This window comes from Brachyhypopomus gauderio, chromosome 2 (genome assembly GCF_052324685.1).
Source record: "Brachyhypopomus gauderio isolate BG-103 chromosome 2, BGAUD_0.2, whole genome shotgun sequence".
Taxonomy (NCBI): Eukaryota; Metazoa; Chordata; class Actinopteri; order Gymnotiformes; family Hypopomidae; genus Brachyhypopomus; species Brachyhypopomus gauderio.
In genome coordinates, this window is record NC_135212.1 from 1,850,229 (window position 1) to 1,876,254 (window position 26,026).

At 47.3% G+C, this 26,026-nt stretch overlaps 1 protein-coding gene across 6 annotated transcripts; it reads right to left on the reverse strand.

The window, feature by feature from the left end:
- Positions 1–3,933: 3,933 nt before the first annotated feature.
- Positions 3,934–25,893, reverse strand: pdgfab (platelet-derived growth factor alpha polypeptide b). 6 transcript variants are annotated; one of them, XR_013122476.1, is made up of 7 exons: positions 25,180–25,891; positions 24,384–24,480; positions 19,633–19,758; positions 17,173–17,363; positions 8,030–8,159; positions 7,238–7,431; positions 3,934–6,276 (listed from the first exon to the last, which is right to left on the reverse strand). XR_013122476.1 is itself a non-coding variant. In XM_076982161.1 (6 exons), the coding sequence occupies exons 1-6, from the start codon at positions 25,240–25,242 to the stop codon at positions 7,289–7,291; spliced, it is 744 nt and encodes a 247-aa protein (XP_076838276.1). In that variant the 5' UTR covers positions 25,243–25,893; the 3' UTR covers positions 3,934–7,288. The 6 variants fall into 6 exon arrangements, 5 of the variants coding, with proteins under 5 accessions (XP_076838276.1, XP_076838284.1, XP_076838267.1 ...); XM_076982161.1 differs by having other exon boundaries at positions 3,934–7,431; positions 19,633–19,752; positions 25,180–25,893; XM_076982169.1 differs by having other exon boundaries at positions 3,934–7,374.
- Positions 25,894–26,026: the final 133 nt, after the last annotated feature.

Genomic DNA, 26,026 nt, shown 5'->3' on the forward strand with positions numbered 1-26,026 from the left:
ATGTTTTTAAAAAGAAAAACAAAAAACAGTATCAAATGGCTCTTGGGTTGGCGGGTGAGGAGCCTGTGCTCTTTGTTCAGTTAGTGTGAAGCTCTGTTGTTGAGTGGGGTCAAAACGAACAGCCTGAGCTCTAAACGTTTAACGGCAGAACGGGAGAAGAGGGAACGAGGAGACGAGGTGACGAGGAGAAGAATGGATGAGACGTAAACATGGCATAAATATGGCGTGCCAGTGTTTGACATTTGCCAGGTGCCAGTGGGCTCTGCTGCTGACACACACAGCCTGAGACTGGATCTCTGTAGGGTTTGGAGATGTTGGATTCCACTGCTGTACACTCCAGTCATGCACAAACACTTAACGCTTCCTTCCTGAGCTTTGAGGGATCCTGCTTCAAGACTAGATTTTGAGTGGACGCAGGAGCAGGCAGCTCGTGGAGGGCTCTACTCCTCACTACTCCTCCGCCCTTATTAACCCAGACAGCGGTGGGTGGAGCAATGCTCTGAAGCAATGAACTGAGGAGAAACTCCCCCTTAATGGAATATCTACACTCATTTGTCATGCCAAGCAGCATTAGGGCGAGAGTATCTGGGGCTCGGACTCTGAGGCTGACATGTTTGTGCCTTGACGCACCCCTAGTGTCTGGGTTCCTGCATTATATGGCAACCTCTCTTGTTGGCTTACCAGTCACCAGTCACTCAGTAAGGCCTGTCTTACCACTCAAAGTGGCTTTCAATGAGTCCCTGAGGGGTCTTTCAGCTGCACACAGGGGGAACCTGAAAACACACACATCAAGAAGAACATTGAAGTGAGAACAACGCAAAGACGAAAGGGAGCATGGGAACATGACACAGCTAAAGGAGAGAAGAGAAACGCCAGAGATAGAGGCAACACATACACCACACACACACACACACACACACACACCACACACACACACACACACACCACACACACACCACACACACACACACACACACACACACACACACACACACACACACCACACACACACACACACACACACACACACACACACACACACACACACACACACACACACACCACACACACACACACACACACACACACACACACACACACACACACACACAGAATTATGAGTATCTGCCTCCCTCCTAGTTTCTCCTGTCTCTCCGTAAACAGAGTGGGTTCTTTTTGTGTTCCTGTGTTCCTGTAGTGCTACGCTAGAGCCACGCTGAACATCAGCTCAGCAAACTAACTGCAAAATAGACGCAGTCCAAACATATTACACATTACAACTTCAAACACCTACTTAGCCATACGGCAATAAGAGAGGAAGGGAGATCCCCCCGTCGTGTGTTCTTCACACACCAGACCTTCTTCACACACCAGACCTACTTCACACACCAGACCTACCAGACCGAGTTCTTCTGACCCTCGTCCAGCCAGCAGGGCCCTGCACAGGTGCTCGAGTCCTACACGTATCTCCTTTACTGTCATCATGTTGAACACCAGCCCAGGATCTACTAATCCACCACCAGCTCCCCTTAGATGTTCCTGCACAAGAACACCTTTGTGTGTCCGCCCTGTCTGCTGACAGTAAAGCAGCGGTATCTCTGAGATAAGAGAGCTGCTGATGGGGGTGGTGTGTGTGCCCGTGAGTGTGTGGACGTACCCCGGTGGGTTTGTCATAGCCCTGAAATTTGGCCTATTGTCAGATATGAACTCTTTCAGTGGCTTTGCGTGAAGTCTTAAAAAACATCTCATCTAACACACACACACACACACACACACACACACACACACACACATACCTGCTCTGTCCCCTCACACACTCCTGTTCTGTCCCCACACACACACTCTCACACACACACACACACACACACACACACACACACACACACACACACACACACACACTCACACTCACACACACACTCACACACACACACACACACACACACACACACACACATACCTGCTCTGTCCCCTCACACACTCCTGTTCTGTCCCCACACACACACTCACACACACACACACACACACACACACACACACTCACACACACACTCACACACACACACACACACACACACACACACACACATACCTGCTCTGTCCCCTCACACACTCCTGTTCTGTCCCCACACACACACTCACACACACACACACACACACACACACACACACACACACACACACACACACACACACACACACTCACACACACACACACTCACACACACACACACACACACACACACACACACACACACACACACACACACACACACACACACACACACACACTGTGGTTGCTGTGTTTTCATGCTCAGCTCTCTCCGAGTAAGTGCAGACCTCTGAAAGATCAAAGGGAAGCTAGCAGGAGACGTGAGAAGAAAGGAGGGGGTTGGGGGGAGGGGGGGGGATGGCCGGGCGTTTTGTAGCCCCTCAGGAGAGGATGTCCGGTCTGCTTGGCCGGTTTTGAGGAGCGCAAACACGCTTGTGTAAACACGCGCTCTCTATTGTCCGTGCTTTCCATCTTTACCCACCTGATGGCTCTCTGACAGGCCGCTTTCACAGCAGGGCAGGGGTTAAAGGTCAGCACAGGAGGACGGAGGTCTCCACTGATGGAGCTGCTACGGTGGCGGCGGGCGCTCTTCGCTACACCTCCGCCCATCACACCACCCTGCTGTAGCACTTCAAACGCAGGCTGTGAGGCTCCAGGCCTGTTTCTCTGACACCCTCTTTTGCTTGTTTCTAATGAGGAGTTTTCCCAAAGGGTTTAGGGTCTGTCAGTGCCAGAGGATCAGAGCCTGGGGCACATTGTCTTCGCACTGGTGAAAGTGAGACTCAGTAAGACTCAGTGAGACTCAGCGAGACTTGGGGATCAGAGCAACATGCATAAAGGCATTCCTGTACAATAGAAACATGGCAGCATGATTGAATCGGTGTGCTTCCAAATCAGGTTTCAGGGACCTGCAGGGAAGGTAAAACTATAGGTCATGTCATCACACACACACACACACACACACACACACACACACACACACACACACACACACACACACACACATTCTCTCCATCTATGCCCTTCTCCACTCTATGCACTAAGTGCTACACACACACAGACCTGTGCCCTGTAATCAGACAGGGGGTGTGTAGCTTTAATGCTAACTGATGCCTTTGGGTCAGACTCCACTTCACTGCTCCAAATCTGCTTTTAACACCTAAACTCCTTAAAAACTTAATTAACGGGGTCTTCTCTGAGTACGCGAGAGGACGGGTGTGTGTGTGTGTGTGTGTGTGTGTGTGTGTGTGTGTGTGAAAGAGAGAGAGTGAGAGTGAGAGCACAAGTGAGAGAGAGAGAAAGAAAGAGAGAGAAAGAAAGAGAGAGAAAGAAAGCATGGGCAGGAACCCAGTCACAAAGATAGCCTGCTGGTCATGGCCTGGATAAAGCCTCTGCAGATGCCTTCAAAGCCTTGTCCTGCATCCACTCATCCTGAAGGTCCACACGTGGGCTGGACGGGCCTGTGATAGGCTGATGGTCCGCTGGTATGTTCCAGGGTTAACAAGCCCACAGGATTGAGGAAAGATGTTGTCAAGCAACATAAATAAACAAATAAATAAAACTGCAAGGCCACACCCCCACGGACACTTTCCACTGCTTATTTATATTCTTCCCTGTTTGGTCTCTTTTTCTCATGCAAGTTATATTTTTGTCCATGGTGAAAGTTAATATTTGGGTGGAGGTTAACTGGAACCAACTGCCAGACCTTGACGAACAGAGAACTATGGAAACCTCATCTAATTGTTATTTAAATCTGATGTTACTTAAACCTTTATCTTTACACCCAACTTTAACTGAAATCCTGTAACAAAAGATTGGAGAGTTTCCATTAATGAATAATTAATGTAATCAGGCTGTTGGCCTTAAGAAGAACACCACCATTTAATGTTTTGTATAAAGTTTAATGAGCAGAAATGCATTACTAAAACCATAAATATATAAATTATAGTCATTGTTATTTCATCCAATCAAGGTAATAAAGCTCAGTGATAATATTGTCTCCTCCATGAACAATGGTCCCTGTTCTACAAGTACAGCTACTTGAACAGTAACAACAACACCTTAACTGAACTGCTATGGAGAAGGTCATCTATGATACATTTTTAACTTGCTTTATAAATATAGCACCAATTACATCATCATAGGCCTCTAATATTCAGTGAAATATTGGCGCCCTTAATACAAAAACAGCAGCAGTATCACCCCCCCCCCCCCTCCCAGAAGACACTTCGTCACACTTTCGTGTAGGACGCTCGGTACACTGTGTACAAACAGCATACTTTCCATTCGGTCCCATATATACACTCTCTCCACTCCTCTATGCCTTCTTGAGAGCTGCTCACAGGGGATCGGAATGGGTGAAAACAAAAGTCCAACCACGTCAGCTACGCAGCTCGCCGCTGTTCAAATCAACACAAAGAAAGGGGAGGAGCTAAGGAGAGTGGGCGGGACCGGGAGGCGGTCCCGACGGTGAAGAGGTGGTGAAGGAGAGCCTCAGGTTCACCTCAGCGAGGGCTGTTGGCACGCGCCGAGTCATCTATGTGTCAAACATTCATTGGCCGGTCATTTGTCCTCTTCACAGGACTTTGGGAATGTCCCCAGCTCCAATCAGTCCAGTCATAACACACCTTATCGCCACTTATGTTGCCTCACACCTCAGAGTGCCTGGCACTGCCGTGTGTGATGTATCTGTGGTGTTCGTGTGGGCACGCACGCATGAGCCTGGACCTGCTCGTCTTTACGTTACCTCTCATGTCCTATGTCCTAACTGCAGTTAAACTGTTACAGCGTGATCATGTTCCAACTGGGTATTCTGTCTCATCGCCGAGCTCACAATTACAACAGATGTGACAGCAAGGGACTCGGATGAATGCTCTTTTATCAGACCCATTATCAGACCCATTATCAGACCCATTCTGGGCAGTTACCGTACACCTCTCTTTGCTGTGGTCCACCCCCCTCTCCCCAGCTTTCTAATCAGATAGCATACAATGCTTTTCACCACAATAAAAGAACAACTAAGAAACACACTTCCGGCTTGGATATACTGGACGTCAGCATAACAGGTTTTCTTAACAAAAATAAAGCATCTTTCCTCTTGCATTGCTCACACTTCATCCCAACAGAAACGTTTTTTTTCCAGCCAGCATGCGAGTTTTTGAGATTAAAGATACGCTGTGATACAATATGCAACGACAAGAAAAAGCATTTTCATGGACAGTAAAAAAAAAACAACAAAACATTGATACATGTTGAGAGGAAGACTCGTCTTATCTGAATATTACAATGGTGGAGAGAGAGAGAAAGAAAGAGAGCGAGAGAGACAGAGACAGAGTCTTCTTATGTATAAATAGTTTATTCTGAAGTCATTACTGCATAATAGACTTTGTTCTAGTCTCTAAAGCTCAGAATGGCAGTTCCTTGTAAAGCAGTAAGATGCAACAGTACATGGACCATTCTAGAGCAGCTCTGGCAGTCAACGAAGAGTCCACCCACATGGACCATTCTAGAGCAGCTCTGAAAGTCCAACGAAGAGTCCACCCACATGGACCATTCTAGAGCAGCTCTGAAAGTCCAACGAAGAGTCCACCCACATGGACCATTCTAGAGCAGCTCTGAAAGTCCAACGTAGAGTCCACCCACATGGACACAGCGCAGGGACACAGCGGAGGGACCATTCTAGAGCAGCTCTGGCAGTCAACGAAGAGTCCACCCACATGGACACAGCGCAGGGACCATTCTAGAGCAGCTCTGAGTTGCAGGGATGTGGATTATGAGCGAGGCCTTAAGCGTGCCTTGTGCACGTTTTTTGTCCAGTACAACACTGGGTTCTCTCTTTCCTTCTGTCCTTCGGGGGAGTTGTGAATGGTGCTGCTGGGCCTAGCCAATGGGATACGTCCACAGGTCCTCTACGGTGTGGTACTCCAAAAGACATTCGCCTCTTACTTTGAGTCATACATAAACAACAGAGAAGCATCTTAATCCTCCACTTCATCTCGTCCACCTAGCGTGATCGTCACGGTCGCCATGGTCCACTGGGCCATGCGCTGGTGTTTAGTCTCTCAGGTTTGCAGTTTATCTCTTTTAGTAATGATGGTGGCAGTGGGTTGGGGTCAGAGGTCAGGGGTCAAGGTCATAGAGCGGTTGAAGCACTGTGACTTCCTTGCTTTTAGCCCCCTTCAGCTCTTCAGTCCCTGGTGTGGCCTGCTTTCACCTAACGTCCACTGAGGGGACGAGAGAGAGAGGGGGAGGGGGGGGTCAGTACTCAGGCGATCGGTCAGGCGTGAGCTGTTAAGTGCATACGTGTCTAGTCATGCACTTTAGCTTCAGTATAGTGACATTAGCAGCAAACGCACCAGTGAACACAAATCTGTTAGAAGTGATTTTGTGAGACCAGTGTTTGGTGTGTTTATGGAATTACAGGGTGAAGAAAGACAATCAAACCTTAAAATCATAATGAGAGGCAGAGGGAGAGATGTGATCAAATAAAATAGAACAAAAAATCTAAAAAAAAAAAGATACGTTTTCAATGTTAAATGTACAACTTTAATTGCTAATGTTTGACCTGTTGCAGCGTTCTGGTTTGTCTTAGTGTGACCTACAGGCAGGGCAGTGATTTCCCTCCCACACACTGCTATAACTGCCCCACATCGACCCTCAATTGCCCCAACTCACACACAATTCTAGACACTTCTGTGCAGTTTAATACGTGAAGTTCTGCTGGACTGCTGATGCAACGTCACGGTTGCTGCGGCTATAACTGTGAACTCTAACTGGAAATTTTGTGAATGAACTGACATAAATACTCATAAAGATCCAACTGCAACCTGAAAGTTTAAGAAAATGATTTAAAAAAAGAAACTGTGGCAAAGGCAAAAACGAAGCAGGAAGTTAGAGACGAGAAGTTAGTGAAGCACTCAAGTGGGTGGAGGAACGTCTGTGATCAGTTTCATCCATATGTATTGCACACAAACACACAGATACACACTCCCACCCAAAGTGATCATGCATTAAGCTCACGTGAACACGTGTGAGTGAGTAATCACTGAGTGACACAGGCAGCCAAGCAACAGCACCGCAGAGCCAAGACGCTTCCACTGGGTGTGGTATGATTGGTGGCCCGTCTCTCCCCTGATTGGTCCACGTCAGCGGGCGGGCGATGGGGCCGTGGTTCTAAAGTCCTACCTTCAGGAGGCCACGGGTCCGCTGGACTTTAGGGAACGTCTGCCATTTTTATTATGTCACCAATAAATCCTTGCTGAGATGCGATGGAATTGTTTGTTTTCTGTTTTTCCGTTTTTTACCTTTAACTCTATGAGGGCCTGGAAACACAGGTGTGTGAAACGGGGTTGGGCAGTTAGTGTGGGGGAGGGGAGGCACTGGATGGGAAGGAAGCAGGAAAGAGGACAATAAACCCCAAAGAAAACAAAATATATTGAAAATATATCACAATATATTCAGTTTAATTGGAATATATTGAAAATGCATTTGAACATGTTACATTTTATAGGGACAGAAAGAAAAGCAAGAAAGCAGGAAAGAAAGCAAGAAAGAAAGAAAGAAAAAGTTAGTGGTAGCCTCTGCTAGAAGCACGAAGGTCTGTAATTACAGACTATAAATACTTCAGCTGCCTTATCAGTCTCCTAGTCACTGGTCTGGGAGAGCGTAGACCTACCGCCCAGCAGCACTCTGACACACACACTCAGATCAGTTTCTCCAGACTCTCACTCACACCAACATACGAGCTCACACAAAGCCAGCCAAGGGCAGGCGCTGGTGGGGGGGGGGGGGGGGGGGGGGGGCGGTGGGGGGCGGGGCTTGTCTCTCTATGAGTGTCATGTATGCAGGACTAGTACATGATGCATCGCTGGACAGTCATTCAGATATCAGGCCAAACAGAGTGTGTGTGTGTGTGTGTGTGTGTGTGTGTGTGTGTGTGTGTGTGTGTGTGTGTGTGTGTGTGTGTGTGTGTTATACCTGTGTCTACTTCCACATGTTCCGTCACATGATGCTGTGACATGCATACACACTCCAGATGATCCTCTAACCTCACCAACACCTCCTTCAACTTTGGCTTCTTCCGTGATGCAAACTCTACCTTTGCCACCTGTGGAGAGAGAGAGAGAGAGAGAGAGAGAGAGAGGAGAGAGAGAGAGAGAGAGAGAGAGAGAGAGAGAGAGAGAGAGAGAGAGAGAGAGAGAGAGAGACTTATATAAAGACTTCATAGATACTTATATAAAGACTTCATATGAGTTTTATAGGCTCCCTTATGAAGCACACTGTCCTGAATAAAACCAGAAAATTGAATTCAGAGTAAATTAATGCACATCTGTCCATATTTATACGCTACATATGCTAATTAACTTTCATGGTAAACTGAACAAGAACAAAAAAGCACGTTTTATAGACTCTAAAAAGGTTTTCGGTACAGTTTGGCACAACTGTCTGTTTTATGAAGTACTGGACACTGCTGAAGGGGAAAAAGCACATGACATGGAGCAGTGTAGCCAGATCTGGACCCTGGCAGGAAACCTGACAACAGCCCAACAGTTTTAAACAGAAGGCTTGATCTCAGGCTTTCTCCTACCACTACAAAGACCTGCAATGGCAGAGCAGACAGAAGAGTGCCCACATAGCTGGTCCTGACACTGAGTCCACTAAACACTGTTCAACAGGAGAGGCAGTCTAAAACACAAACAGTGTGGCCAGACCAGATTATAACACTTCACAAACACAACTACATCACCCACTGGAACACAAACACAAGCACAAAGCAACCTGCAGTGCTATCTGGCCCTGAAACCAAAGTACACTGCTCACATTGACCTGATATTAAACACAGAACCACGTTGACAAAATGCAGACTCGGTGAACACAGCCTGGCCATACAGCCTGGTTGATATAAGACACCACGGCTGCACAAGTTCAACACTGACACTGGAGACAGAACTGCACTCTCTCAATGAATGTGCAGCTGAATGTACTCTAGATTTACTTTACAAAATTACAAATCGTAGGTGATACTCTCCTGTGGGTGTCTACTGAACTCAGACAACCCGTCCTGATAGGAGATCAGAAAGAAAGCAGCACTTTAGATGGGCGATATGTGTTCACCTTTCACAACATGAGGGATAGAAAAAAACAAGCGCACACACACACACACACACACACACACACACACACACACACACACACACACACCTGTATTTCTCTGTTCAAATATTATTTCAAGTTAATTACATGAAAATATCATTAACTCATTATTATAAATAATAATAATTTATTAAATTATTGTGTTCATTATTATAAAAACGGTAGCACCCATCCTTAATGTGGTAAAGGTCTGTTCATGTTGTACTGTAAATGAATGTGGTCATGTCAATTAAGCGTATTCAACCAAAAGAGAGACAGAGAGGAGAATAAATGAAGAGTGAACACTCAGTGTGTGTCTCCACTGGCACTGACCCCTGGCTATACAGGGTCACAGCACTAACCCGCACACCTCTTAACGCTGTCTAACACAACTCATTCACCACACTACACAGAACATGAGACAACAGTGCACATGTAACTGTGCTCATGCATACATAAATACACATAAACACATAAACAGGCACAAATACCCACCCGCCCCTCTCTCTCTCTCTCTCTCTATATATATATATATATATATATATATATATATATATATATATATATATATATATATATATATATATATATATTTTTTTATTTTTTTTATTTTACATGTATACTCCATACGTGTGAGGTCACACATGCCTCATGCACAACAACAGAAATATAAAAGTTCACACACTGCCGAGCCAAACAGCTGCAGTCTGAATGTTGGACTGTAAACATCTGCAGTGAGTCCTGCACGCAGTAACACGAAGAGAGAGACGCCACTCACCGCCATGCAATACACCCTTTCTACTCACTCTCTGTCTTTGTCTGTCTCGCTTCTCTTCCTCTCTCTCCCTGTCTCTCTCTCTTTCTCTCTCTCCCCCCCCCCTCTCTCTCTCTCTCTCTCTCTCCCTGTCTCTCTCTATTTCTCTTCCTGTCTCTGACTTTCGCTCTTTCTCTCTGTCTCCATTTCTCTTCCTCTGTTTTTTATATTTCTTTTCCTGTCTCCCTCTGTCTCTCTCTCTCTGACCATCTCTCTCTCTTTCTCTCTCTCTCTCTTTCTCACTCTGCCTCTTTCTTTCCCAGCTCTCCATTTCTCCACAGTTGCCCACACAGGATCCAATGAAGACCCAGATCAGATATCACTCCCTCCTTCAGTCAGAACTGCCCCCTCTTTTGAACACTGACAACAGACAAGATGTTAGGTGGATGTTCTGTTGGGACCTTCTGACCAGCACACAGCATGTCGTCACACACACACGCACGCACACACACACACACACACACACACACACACACACACACACACACACACACACACACACACACACACACACACACACACACACACACACACACACACAATACAGCAGGTGACACTAGAGTGTGTTAATGTGTGAGTGCAGATCATGCTTTGTAAATCCCATCCTGAGTTCATGCCAAGGGACAATGTTATAATGTTATACGTCCTGCAGGCAAACGACTAATCCCATCCTTATCTTAGGACTAATCCCATCCTTATCTTAGGACTAATCCCATCCTTATCTTAGGCCTAATCCCATCCCTTATTTTAGGACTAATCTCATCCTTATTTTAGGACTAATCCCATCCTTATCTTAGGCCTAATCTCATCCTTATTTTAGGCCTAATCCCATCCTTATTTTAAGACTAATCCCATCCTTATTTTGGGACTAATCCCATCCTTATCTTAGGCCTAATCCCATCCCTTATTTTAAGACTAATCCCATCCTTATTTTAGGCCTAATCCCATCCCTTATTTTAGGACTAATCCCATCCTTATCTTAGGCCTAATCTCATCCTTATTTTAGGCCTAATCCCATCCTTATTTTAAGACTAATCCCATCCTTATTTTGGCACTAATCCCATCCTTATTTTGGGACTAATCCCATCCTTATTTTAGGCCTAATCCCATCCTTATTTTAAGACTAATCCCATCCTTATTTTAAGACTAATCCCATCCTTATTTTGGGACTAATCCCATCCTTATTTTGGGACTAATCCCATCCTTATTTTAAGACTAATCACATCCTTATTTTAGTAATAATCCCATCCTTATTTTAGGAATAATCTCATCCTTATTTTAGGACTAATCCAGGTAGGACACTGAGAGTGCACATGCAGAGATGTGGGCTTTACTTTGAGACACACACACACACACCGTTGCAGTCCTGCCCATTTCGGTCACGCTCCCGTGTTCCTTCCTGCCTGCTCCACCCACCCTCCCCATGAGGGTTTGTACAGTCCTGGTTCTGGACGTATTTCCAGACCCGAACCCTCAGCCACATTCTCACGTTTGCGCTCCTCATTCATTCCTGAACACGCTATTCTACCCATGATGTTACACACTCAGCAATATTTATTTTGACATTTAATCAGCAGTCGATTTCACAGTACTGGTGCGGGAAAACCCAACATCTTAAACATGCACAGATATAGTCTCTCTCTCTCTCTCTCTCTCTCTCTCTCTTTCTGTCTTACTCTTTCTCACCCCCGTTCCGTACAGAGTGCTATTTATAAACCCCGGTGCCCTAACCTCTCTGGAAAGCCTTGCTCCTGAGAACCGAATCCCACCACAGAGCGCTTCTGGGAGGCCACCCGATCTGGCCCGGGTGACGTGACTCTATGTCGACCTGCGAGACCCCCCCCCGCCCCCCCCCTGCTCAGGCTGCACTCTGTGGAGACTATTGTCCATGGCTGGCATAATTGGGATTGGGAATTCCCCCAGAAGACAGCGAGGTAGACAGGGGAAAAAAAGAGAGAGAGTGTCAGGGAATGTTTCACTCGTACTCCAAAGAAAACAGGCCTGGGGGTGTGCAGTGATTACTTCAGAGACCAGCATTAGGGGTAATGGAACTAAGCCAGTCTGCTATTCACCCTCAGTGGCCAAATCATGCATCACAGTCACAAAAGTGCTGAGGGCTTTTTTTTTTGGGGGGGGGGGGGGGGGGGGGGGGGGATTTATCTCTCCATGCTGGCAGACTTGAAATCACCTCTATGAGCAGAAGTGTGATGTGCAGTTGCTGGAGTCTTTACTACACTCGTCTGCTTATGTTAACAAGGTTCAGGTTGGTCCTGCGTGTGGAGTTAACCTTCCAGGCACCAGTTCTTACCCTGTACTGTGTTTCCTTAAGGTCTGTGAATGACATCACTAGTAACCATAAGGCCCGTATACGACGACTGCATTACAGTGACCTGGTGTCAGCATGGACTACAATGATGTGAAATTAGTATCACAGTTAGCACCTTCATGCCAAATCTTAGTGGTTTTGTTCATTAATACGTAAGGGCGGGGCCTCTTTGCTACAAGGAGAAACCAGAGAGTTGGAGGGGGGGGGGGGGGGGCTCACCCACAGAGGCCAATCTGGACCGTCTGACAGCATGAGGGCATATAACCTACCCCCCCCCCCCCCCCCCCCCCCCCCCCCCACACACACACACACACACACACACACACATCAGTGTGAGGACTCCTCTGACATCAGGAGCCTAGGGAGACAGCCCAGATCTAATCTACTTCCTCTTAGAATGGCTATTCAGTTTTACACTTATCATATATCAAAGGCATATCCATACACTGACACACTTACACTGCATCTCGCACACACGCTCACACACCCGGGTTAGTGTGCGTGCATACAAACACACATACATGCCCACACACAAGCAAGCACATACACATGACTAATCTGATAAACTGAGCAGGGAAAAAAAGAAAACTAATTACAGACACAGGAGCGATTACACATCACCACAGGGAAAGAGAAATAAATAAAAGAAAGATCAAGGAAACAAAGAAAGAAAGAACAAAAAATACAAAGAAAAGAAGATCAACTCCAGCAGTAATAGAGCGTGGAGGGGTGGCTGGACCCGCCATGCCACCTCAGCTCAGGAAGGTGCCCACCGTGTCCCACCGTCGCCTAAGGGCTTTCACACCGACTCGTACTGCGGCTCCTTGGAGATCGACTCCTCGGTGAAGTGGGAGCGAGCCAGAACCCTCAGCCCTTTGCGGTGGGAGTAATTAAAGGTGGGTGAGCTGGGTGTTTATGTAATTAGAGGGCTGGAGGGCTGGGCGGGCTGCACAGCAGCATGTGTTCTAGCGTGCGGGGCACGCCTGACGGGCTGTGGAGGACACGGCCTGGGACGGGCACGCCTGACGGGCTGTGGAGGACACGGCAGCACGCCTGACGGGCTGTGGAGGACACGGCCTGGGACGGGCACGCCTGACGGGCTGTGGAAGACACGGCCTGGGACGGGCACGCCTGACGGGCTGTGGAGGACACGGCCTGGGACGGGCACGCCTGACGGGCTGTGGAGGACACGGCCTGGGACGGGCACGCCTGACGGGCTGTGGAAGACACGGCCTGGGACGGACACGCCTGACGGGCTGTGGAGGACACGGCCTGGGACGGGCACGCCTGACGGGCTGTGGAGGACACGGCCTGGGACGGGCACGCCTGACGGGCTGTGGAGGACACAGCCTGGGACGGACACGCCTGACGGGCTGTGGAGGACACGGCCTGGGAGATGCTTGCACAGGCTGGCACAGAAAAAAGCAGTTCATTCACAGCTCCAAGTCTGAGAGAAAGACTGATCCTGCGATCCTGCAGCCAGCCACACAGCTCCAGGGTCAACAGCTCCAGGGTCAACAGCTCCAGGGTCAACACGATCACTGGCTGCCAGCTGATATCCACACCCACCCGTCCGCCTCTCCTTCCAGACAACCTTATCGCTGCAATGAACCAAAGTACAGCAACCCTGCCCAGTGCACACACTCACACACACTTATTTGCACGCATGTACACACACACATACACGTACACACACACACACCCACACACACACACACACACACACACACACACACACAGCAGCTGAGCCTATTTACACTTTTTATATATATATTACTGCGCTGAAAAGCGTGTGTCTTTGCAGACTGAACTCCTTGTTTAGGGGGGGAAACGTAAGTAAAATAAATACATAAAGTACATTTGCTCAAATACATAAGAGCACCGCTGGAAGGAGGCAGGGTGTGTGTGTGTGTGTGTGTGTGTGTGTGTGTGTGTGTGTGTGTGTGTGTGTGTGTGTGTGTGCTGCCCCATCGCTGGGCTCTTTTACAAACACGCAGGTAAGACGAACCAAACCATTTTAATCCCTTTAATAGACCCAGGGAAAGGTCGCTACACTGAACTGAACCATTCAACCCAACCTGGAAAGGATGACAGAGAAGAGAGAGAGAAAGAGAGAGAGAGAGGGTGAAAGAGAGAGAAAGAGAGAAAGAGGGTGAAAGAGAGAGGGGAGGGGGGACTGAAAAAATGGAAACTTGGCAAGGGACGATGTTCCTACAATACACAGTGTCTGTGTTGAGAGCAGAGGGTTGGTGCCTGATCCAGTGTGGAAGTCCCAGAACCGGAACCTGCACCACAGTGGACCCCGCACACACACCTGCACACACACCCTGCACCCGCACACACACCCGCACACACACCTGCACACACCCTGTACCCGCACACACACCTGCACACACACCCTGCACCTGCACACACACCTGCACACACACCCCACACCTGCACACATACCCGCACACACACCCGCACACACACCTGCACACACACCCGCACACACACCCCGCACACACACCCCACACCTGCACACACACACACACACCCCGCACACACACCCCGCACACACACCCCACACCTGCACACACACCCGCACACACACCCCGCACACACACCCCGCACACACACCCGCACACACCTGCACACACACCCCACACCTGCACACATACCCGCACACACACCCACACACACACCTGCACACACACCCGCACACACACCCCACACCTGCACACACACACACCCCGCACACACACCTGCACACACACCCGCACACACACCCCACACCCGCACACACACCCGCACACCTGCACACACACCCCACACCTGCACACACACCTGCACACACACCCCGCACACACACCTGCACACACACCTGCACACACACCCCACACACACACCTGTACACATACCCGCATACACACCCTGCACCCGCACACACACACCCCACACCCCGCACACACACCCCACACCCAGCACACACACCCCACACCTGCACACACACCCCGCACACACACCTGCACACACACCTGCACACACACCTGCACACACACCTGCACACACACCCCACACACACATCTGTACACATACCCGCATACACACCCTGCACCCGCACACACACCCCACACCCCGCACACACACCCCACACCCAGCACACACACCCCACACCTGCACCCACACACACACCCTGCACCCGCACCCACACCTGCACACCCCACACCTGCACCTGCACACACACACACACACACACCCTGCACCCGCACCTGCACACCCCACACCTGCACCACACACACAAACCCCACACCCCACACACACACCCTGCACACACCCCACACCCTGCAGTCACTGAGATTGGCCAGGAGAATCTTGCATCATCTCTAGCGACATCCCCACCTGAGCTACAAATCCCAAACTGAAGACTCTGACAGACACTCAAACACCCAACACTCAAACTGCCTCATCTAGTGACAACACTCAAACTGCCTCGTCTAGTGACAACACTCAAACTGCCTCGTCTAGTGACAACACTCAAACTGCCTCGTCTAGTGTCAACACTCAAATTGCCTCGTCTAGTGTCAACACTCAAACTGCCCTGTCTAGTGTCAACACTCAAACTGCCTCGTCTAGTGTCAACACTCAAACTGCCTCGTCTAGTGACAACACTCAAACTGCCTCGTCTAGTGACAACACTCAAACTGCCTCGTCTAGTGTCAACACTCAAATTGCCTCGTCTAGTGTCAACACTCAAACTGCCTCGTCTAGTGTCAACACTCAAACTGCCTCGTCTAGTGACAACACTCAAACTGCCTCGTCTAGTGTCAACACTCAAACTGCCTCGTCTAGTGTCAACACTCAAACTGCCTCGTCTAGTGACAACACTCAAACTGCCTCGTCTAGTGACAACACTCAAACTGCCTCGTCTAGTGTCAACACTCAAACTGCCTCGTCTAGTGACAACACTCAAAATGCCTCGTCTAGTGACAACACTCAAACTGCCTCGTCTAGTGACAACACTCAAACTGCCTCGTCTAGTGACAACACTCAAAATGCCTCGTCTAGTGACAACACTCAAACTGCCTTGTATATTACAGCGTTGTATTATATCTCTCAGTGGAGGTGTCTCTCAGTTTCTTGCGTTATCTTGGTACTCAACTCAACTCAACTCAACTCAACTTTATTACTCAACTCAACTCAACTTTATATGGTATGGGTATGTTTGGAATCTGATGTACTTTTACTCGTTCAGAATACTTTTTCTAAGCAGGCAACTAAAGTATCGTAGCATAAATGTAATTGCTCTGTCAACAGTAGACAAAAATAAACCAGTAGAAGCATTATTGAATAACTGTAGAGCACACAATAAAGTCAATGATCAAACAGCTACGCCAGTGCCAACATTAAGGTTGTATTCATAACATCAATCTGAAACTCTTTTCCCGTTCCGTCTTACACTTGAATACAAACTACAGGTTGTTCAGATCAAATCACAAAGCCGTGAGGTATGTGTGTTTCACAGTCGCATGCTTTCAGCTTTCCCCCAGACCTCTCCGACCCAGCAGACGTCTGCGCACACGAGACCGAGACGTCAGCTCGCATTAGGACTTAGGCCAAAGAGTGATTATATACACTGAACTTATTTACACTGAACCACACACACACACATCTCATGCAATTTATTGTACAGTGAAGAACAAACACTGAAATGTAGCTCCGCTCCTGAGTTTTGGGCCATGTTGGGTTCTATATCGGTTGTGAACTGTGCCACATTCTCTATGTTTTCTTCTTTCCTCACTAACCAGGAGGCTACATATGCCCTAGTGTAGGTCTGTCTTATATGCGTGAGCGTGCACGTGTACTCACCTTAACGGTGCGGTGGTGCTTTTTCGAGGCGTGACAGCGCATGTTGCTGGTGTTACAGCAGCCCGTGCATCTCTTCACCTCCACGCACGGAGGCCAGATCAGGAAGTTGGCGGCCGTGGGGTCCACCTGACTGCGTGGGATCTCGTAGATCACCGTGCGCGTCTTACACACGGCCGGCACCGCCTCCTCCACTGCACAGGAACCAGAGAGGAACGGAGGACAGGGTGACCACACGGAGAAGCACTCACGGCCTTATCCACACAGAGGCCAGCAGCACACACGTCTCACTGTACCAACCCACTGATCTCAAGCCACTGTCACATCTAGCAAAACGCACCTGGATTCTAACCTGGGGAAAGAGGTTAGAATCCAGGTTATAACTACATAACTCAAGCACCAAAACCCTCAGTGCAGCGGTCTACACATGGGCCGTGGACACAGACGTTCTGTAGGGGGAGGGGGGGTTTGGGGTCGGTCTCGTGTTTTTGCCTCTGTGTTGTACCTGCCTCGCTGAAGTGCTCATCCGGGCAGGCTGTGACATGAACTCTGAATGCCAGGAATTTGGCTGCTCAGGGATATATTTTCCACCTCACGTCATATGTGTCCCAATAAGCAGACCGCAGCCTATCAGAGTGCGGTCGCCCAAAACTATTTTCCAATCGCTGTAATTTCCTGAATCAAAGCCACTTTATCTGGCTTCAAGTAATAAAAGTATACATGCTACCTATCTCTGTGGTACCTGGCAGTGAACAAGTGGATTAGGAAAATTATTTCTCTTTATTTCCTTAAAATGCATCTTCAGGAAGTGTTGAACTAAGAAAGCGTGGGTGTCTAGAAAAGACTGCATGACAGATGCATGACATAAATGTTTTTTTTATGTCTTTTTGCATATGATGCAGCTGCCTGTAAACGCGAACTGCAGAGTCTTAAGCAAATTCAGGTATTCTGAGAACCAACATACACACCTGCACGTACACGGAACCACAATGAGATGAGGATGGAAGATGAAGATGGAAGATGAAGATGGAAGATGAGGATGGAAGATGAAGATGGAAGATGAAGATGGAAGATGAGGATGGAAGATGAAGACGGAAGATGAGGACGGAAGATGAAGATGGAAGATGAGGATGGAAGATGAAGATGGAAGATGAAGATGGAAGATAAGGATGGAAGATGAAGATGGAAGATGAGGATGGAAGATGAAGATGGAAGATGAAGATGGAAGATGAGGATGGAAGATGAAGACGGAAGATGAGGACGGAAGATGAAGATGGAAGATGAGGATGGAAGATGAAGATGGAAGATGAAGATGGAAGATGAAGATGGAAGATGAAGACGGAAGATGGAAGATGGAAGATGAAGATGGAAGATGAAGATGGAAGATGAGGATGGAAGATGAAGACGGAAGATGAAGATGGAATATGAAGATGGAAGATGAAGATGGAAGATGAAGATGGAAGATGAAGACGGAAGATGAAGATGGAATATGAAGATGGAAGATGAAGATGGAAGATGAGGATGGAAGATGAGGATGGAAGATGAGGATGGAAGATGAAGACGGAAGATGAGGACGGAAGATGAGGACGGAAGATGAGGATGGAAGATGAAGATGGAAGATGAAGATGGAAGATGAGGATGGAATATGAAGATGGAATATGAAGATGGAAGATGAAGATGGAAGATGAAGATGGAAGATGAGGATGAAAGATGAAGATGGAAGATGAAGATGGAAGATGAAGACGGAAGATGGAAGATGAAGATGGAAGATGAGGATGGAAGATGAAGATGGAAGATGAAGATGGAAGATGAGGATGGAATATGAAGATGGAATATGAAGATGGAATATGAAGATGGAAGATGAAGATGGAAGATGAAGATGGAAGATGAGGATGGAATATGAAGATGGAAGATGAAGATGGAAGATGAAGATGGAAGATGAAGACGGAAGATGGAAGATGAAGATGGAAGATGAAGATGGAAGATGAGGATGGAAGATGAAGACGGAAGATGAAGATGGAATATGAAGATGGAAGATGAAGATGGAAGATGAAGATGGAAGATGAAGATGGAAGATGAAGATGGAAGATGAGGATGGAAGATGAAGATGGAAGATGAAGATGGAAGATGAAGACGGAAGATGAGGATGGAAGATGAGGATGGAAGATGAAGACGGAAGATGAGGACGGAAGATGAGGATGGAAGATGAGGATGGAAGATGAAGACGGAAGATGAAGACGGAAGATGAGGATGGAAGATGAGGATGGAAGATGAAGATGGAAGATGAAGACGGAAGATGAGGATGGAAGATGAGGATGGAAGATGAAGATGGAAGATGAAGATGGAAGCAATCAGAAGGACAACTGGCTCGTCTCAGGCCGTGCGAGGAGAGGGGGGGACTGGACGAGACGTGGTGGGAAGGACGGCGTGGAAGGTGGGCGTGGAAGGTGGGCGGGGCCTTACCCACGCTCCTCCTGCGCCTGCGGTGTAGCTGACTGCTCTTCAGGTGGGAGACGCCGTGGGAGTGGGCGTGGCTCTTCTGGTGCTGGTGTCTCGGGCCGGCCCGCTCCATCACTTCATTTCCTGCACCTCATCACAGCACAAGGCACACACGTTACTTCTACATCACACAGTTCAAAAAGAAACACCCAGCCCCAGGCAGCTCGCCGTCGTCCACAATGAGCCCGTCTGATGGCTTCGCCCGTGCTGCCCGACACTCAGTAACGGCTAAACTCCCCCGTGGCGAGCGTGTGGCTATACTGAAGCAGCGTATATTACACTTTCCTTTTAAAGCTTTTACAAGCTCCTTCCACAACAAACAATGGCTGCTTCACTGAAAACGAAGCGACCTGATTGGCTTGAGTCGAGGAAGGCTGACGTCATAGTGCCACTGGGGACATGTGTCACCGTACATTCATTAAGACGGCTTTCCAAACTCTGATTATACGTCTTGTGATTTACACAAGCCGTTGTGTGTTTTTACGAACGAGGGCGCCACAGACAGCGTACGGTCGAGCATATACGCAGGTCGAGCATATACGCAGGTCGAGCATATACGCAGCCCTACAGTCATTCAAACAAACGGACCACGTTCGGTTCTGTTTCATGTCAGGGTTAGGTGATCCACTTCAGAAATGCTATGCTGTACATTCTGCATTTCCATAACAGGTTTTTGTTTCTTGTTTTTCCCCCTTACACAGCAATTGACATATTTAATATCACTTGTGCCCCGAATATAAATATGGACTTGGCCACTTTCGCTGGTGCAATCTCAATCTGATACTAATCTATTTTATTAGACAGCTCAGTACAGGCACCACAGAGGCATGTACCGGCAAAAGTAGATATTTGATGAAAGGTTAATCTACGGAATGTGACTTATAAGGAGAAGTGCACCCAGGCCAGAGTGCAGCGAGGGTGGGTCTTCCTGGAATACCACCGAACACTCCTCAACACCCTCCTGCAGCTCCACACTCTGTCTCCATGGCAACATAGCACAGGAAACAAAGGTGGCATGTCAACAGACGTCCATGTTGCTAGCGCTAACTCTCCTGATGGAAGATCCAGCCTCCCTTTGAACGCTTTCTCACTCATTCATTTATTCGTTTGCTCCCTTGTTTGCACATTCATTTATTCATTCACTCACTCATACATGTATTCATTCATTCATTCGTTCATTCATTTAATCACTCACTCATTGGGTCATTCATTCATTCATGCATTCAAATGGGGCTATTTTTGGTCCGGGGCTAAACACTGGCCCAAGACATAAACGGAGCGTGTGGGGGTGACATGATGCATCAAATAATCACGCCTGTTTCTAATCCTACTTTTAGCCAACATGTGTACGGACGTACCCTGCCACCCATCATTACGGGTCACAGGCCTCTGAAGTAATACCTCCCACCCCCAACAAGCCTCCTCGTTCTTCCCTTTCTGTCTCTGTGAGTGTCGCACCAGCAGTCCCACACACACACACACACACACACACACACACACACGCCCTGGGGACAGGCTGTGTCAGCGGCCTGAAAGGAGCCGAGCGTGGAGGATAAAGTGCTCCTTCACAAGCTGACTTCGCCTTTCTTCTCACACCACGGCAGCCCGCTGCCTCTCCTCCACTTTCTTTTCATAGGAGAAAAGCTCAAGGTGGCTGGGACAGACGGATGGAGCGGGACAGCTACGGGGAGGGTGGAGGCCAGCGGGTGGGGGTGACAGGGTCTCTCGGTTTCACCCCCAGTCTGGCAGTGTTCTGATCTACACAAGGATGGGGCGGCCTGTCCTGTAGCCTCGCTGCACTGTGATAAAACCCTGTGTGTATCACATTATCACTGCAGCCTCCACAAATCCCTGTTAGGCCAAGATCTTTACCGCTACCTCCAACACAGCGACGATCGCTGTGGCAACAGGCAGTATAAACACTCACTGCTGATATGAGAAAGCAGAATTACTCATTTAGGGAGCAAAGAGAAGGTGTGAAGTTTCGATGATTATAAACTCATGAACCCGTTTGGAACACACTGCGTGACCTTTGGAGTGGACAAAATGCTGATGACATGAAAACAGTAAGAGGCCATGTCTGGGTTTCCCCAACTGGTCTAGAAGTGCCATTGCTTAACACTAAGTTCTCTTTAGTGAATGCCAGTGATTTTTCTTTGCATGGATTCCAAACACAACACTTAAAATGAGTTACACAATGCATGTGACTCTTGGTTCATTAGCATAAACAGTTTTAACAGGAGTAAAAAGCAAATACATAAAGCCTATTCACTAGAAACTAAATTATAATAATTGTGAAAAAGGACCTAGTGTTAAATCAGCCCCAAATCTTCCACCATTTACACTTCAGATATTTTTAAGACACCAAACCCTTGCCAGCGTAGGAGAGTGCTTATGCAACACTGCAGAGTGCACTTAGCAGAGTGCTAACCTATCGGATCAGGCGAGGGTGAGATCCTGCAGCCAAGCCCTCCCGTGGGGGCGGAGCTAATCTGCTGTGACGGATGTAACACCCCATCCATATGTATGACGGGGACCTTACATTGCCAAGACATTAAAAGAGAAGTTTGCTTTTTCTTATTAGCCATCTTTAACTCTTTAAGTACATCAGCAAACCCAGGGCAGCGTATGCACTGTCACGTAAAGAATGTCACAACACTTTCTCAGTTTCGGTTGTTCATGTGACTTTGAGATTTGATTGATGCACCTAAAGGTGCGAGTGTGTTCTGGTGTAGCTTTCAGAAGTTCAGATATATTTACAGCATTGACTCTGGGGACTAATTCCAGCATAGCAGGTCCTGCACCAGCGTGTCCTCGCCTTTCTCAACAACTGTTTTCTCTAACACTAACTTAACCTTTTTATTATCAGTCTAGCTCCTCTACTTATAATACCAGTGTATGCCTGTCATATATAACACATATGAGCTCTTGAAAAGATTCAGTAGTCACACAGGACTGCATTAAAGCCAAAGGAAGTCAAACTTCTTCCAAGAGCCTTGAGAATATCCGCTTTACATCCTCCCTGAGACGTACAAGTAATCTGCTGGTCTCCTAAATTCCACTTAAGTGGTATTTACAGGAAAGTATTATGTAGGATTGTACCTAATGGTACTGTTTCTGAATGCTAATGAAATCACAAAGTTTTAAGTGGACAAATGATTCATTATTGTAACATTTTGCAATATCTCTCTCTCTTTCTCTCTCTCTCTCCCTCCCTCCCTCTCTCTCTCTCTCCCTCTCTCTCTCAGTCTCTCTCCCTCTCTCTCCCCCCACCCTCTCTCTTTCTTTCTCTCTCTCTCCCTCCCTCCCTTCCTCTCTCTGTCTCTCTCTCAGTCTCTCTCTCTCTCTCTCTCTCTCTCTCTCTCTCACTCACTCACTCACTACAACAAAGGTCTGAAAATACTCCGTGGCTGGCGTCAGCTTTTTTGCCGCCTTACCGGACCGTCTCGCGGACAGGGTGATTTATGTTGGGGTAATAATAATCACAGTACTACTGTTACAGCCCCTCCCCCAGCCATACGCTTTCCACGGTTTGCAGAGAAGTATTTTAATTCCATTATAAACACCTCTTATCACTCTACACGCAAATTGCAATTGCATTAGATTTAACGTGCATCCTGGTTTTGGTTGGCGAGATCGAAACTAATTTGTGGATGAAAGTGGATGAACTTTTTGCACAGATAGCCAAGTCAGGGTAGAATAGCAAAGTGCCAAACGATGTCAAGGTGGATATATGCTGTTGTTTGAATTTATTGATGTTTTGGGGGGATATAATATAAGTTAGAAATAGGAGCGTAAAGAAGTTTCTGTGCGCTTTCTACAGAATCGTAAAACGTTTTATCGCCGGGAAACCCGCATTTGATATATAGCGAGTGCCTGTGTAAATAAAAGCTCAAGTGAACGTACACATGTTGTGCCTCCGCGCCCTGTAACTTTATCTAAAGGAGAGAGAGAAGCACGAGCGTGACTGTTCCTCGCGCCCGTCTCGCGCACCTTCCCCGCAACACTGAGCTGCCCTGTAAACTGTTGCAATGATACTGCCGCGCATTAAAACGCGACAGTGCACGTTTGTTCTCGCTACGTCTACTTTTTAAAACACAGTAATGTACAAGCATGCATCATTATGTCGTTAAAAAACGGCCTCAGCGTAACTTGTGAAGGTCCAAATAAAACCTCTTGCGCGCTATTTTTACGCATGGAGATTTATTGTAATAGGAAGCGCATGCTGTCACTTTGACTGTTTTATGGGGATGGATGTGAAAATATTTATTATATTTATAATATACAATATATCAGGGTAGATGTTATTTCCATGCATTTAATTTTAATTTTAATTCAGACAGGACAAGCTACAAGGATTGACTTCTCTTGACATTAGCTGACGCGTTTAAGTGGCGCATTTCAAATAATTAACAATCATAAATTGATTTATAGTTCATTTATTTATTATATGTCTCTTTAAATGATTGTTAACTGACCTCACGCCGTCACTATCTCATATCAAGAGCTTTAATTGCCTATCGGTATTGCTTGACATTCTCTATTCAAGTGTCTAGAGCTGCTTATCTGCATTGCATTTTTGCATCTTTATGCATTGACTCTTCAAATCACTTCGCCGCTAAAACACAACATGCAGGACCATCGCCACGGCAAACAGCGCACCAGATTAGTTTTGAGCAAAGTTCATAGCGGAGGAGTCGTGAAGCAGAATTTACCTACGGAGTCCATCTCCAGTAACCTCTGGAGGTCGCTGATGCTGTTGATTTCGCTGTGCGACAGTCTCTCTATCAACTCTCGAGGGATCCCGAGTTCCTTTAGAGGGGAAAGAGCCCACGTTGGTTAAACAGCTTCTAATTTCTTGTAACATTCATGTGGAAATGACCGTGTCATTTGCTATAATTTCACGAGTTATTAATAACACCCTCCAGGCGTCTTGTTCAGCTGTGTCCGAAATGCGCACGTTCGGTGCGTGGTTGCACTTGCTGTAGGGCGAAGACCTCAGAATAAACACGGTCACAAGTGTCCCATCGCACCAGGACTTATTCATCTACAGCTAGATAGGAATCTAAAAACTTGAGAATGATTACAATAACGCATACTTTCATGACGTTTCATCGTTTCATCGTACCCGTGGTTGCAATTAGAAGAGAACTGTTGATCATTTATAATATTATCAGCATGTCACCCGCAGGCACAAATATTTCCCTCGTATTATTTGCTTTAAACGAATATTAGGATACTTTTGAATTGTTAACTATCCGAAAATGTAGCAACTTTGTAAATATGCGCATGCAAAATACTGATAAAACAGATTAAAAGATAGAAAAGTGGTAATACTGTGTATGAAAATGTAATTAATACTCGAATACCGACCCATTTACACCCCCCCCCCAACCTTTGTAACCGGGGCGTTTGGACTTGCAGTGTTTTAAAAGCCTCTACGCGTTTAGAATGGACCTGCTGTATGAATAAGCCCTGCTTTACTTTATAATAATTTGCCTTTTGTGTTACCTCAGCAGTGGTGAGCATCAGGTACGAGCTGACGAGCAGGAAGTAGCAGAGTACGGGTCTCATCTCCTTTTAATTTCAGTTTCCCCCAAAACAAGAAAGACGGATTCGGAAGGAGCGGTCGTGTCGCTCCTGAGCGCACGGAGTCCAGAAGCATCCCTTGGGAAGCGTGTCTCTGTCTCCACTGTCCACGCCAACCGAACTACTGAAAGAAAACCGACGGCTTTGTAAAAGCTGGTTGTCAGTGATTCACGGCGCTGTCACTCTGTGGTTTGAACAGGTCCTGCGTCCCCTGCCTCGCCTCTCAGAACAGAACCGAACAAGCAACAGGTCGACATGGTTCTTCCATGATTTAACAATCCCCAGAGAAGAACCTCTGTGCTTCGCTATAGTTGCTGCAATAGTTAATATTAAATAAAAATACTCTTTGCAAATAGCATATGAAAGACAACAATGCTTAATATTATTGAAAAAATAATGCAATATACTACTTATATTAACACTTAGTAAATGTGAGTCAAGCACAATATTTGGGTCCATTCACTAAAAATTGTTTCCTCAAAGGTGTGTGCCGCCTCATAGTTGTACAGTTCCAAGTTCGTATCCGAGGAAAACGCAAAGCAAAGGCGAAACGCGGGGGAAAGCTCGCGGAGTTGTTGCACGGTGCACGCGACAGGTCCGTCTTATTCCGTGGTTGCGCCGTGAATGCAGTCTGGAGCGAGCGCGAGCCGCCGAATATAGCGACGCGCGCGACGCACACCACGCGCCTCCCCTCGCGCTACGGCGCTCGCGCATCAATCCACGAGGGACCTGGTTGGTTGGCCACTGAAAGCAAAATGTAACCCTGCCC

Coding starts and splice junctions, on each gene's coding strand:
- pdgfab (XM_076982152.1), bottom strand. CDS start 25,242: ATGAGACCCGTACTCTGCTACTTCCTGCTCGTCAGCTCGTACCTGATG. Junction 24,481..25,179: donor TGATGCTCACCACTGCTGAG/GTAACACAAAAG, acceptor TCCCCTCTAAAG/GAACTCGGGATCCCTCGAGA. Junction 8,160..17,172: donor AGCACCACCGCACCGTTAAG/GTGAGTACACGT, acceptor CTCTCTCCACAG/GTGGCAAAGGTAGAGTTTGC.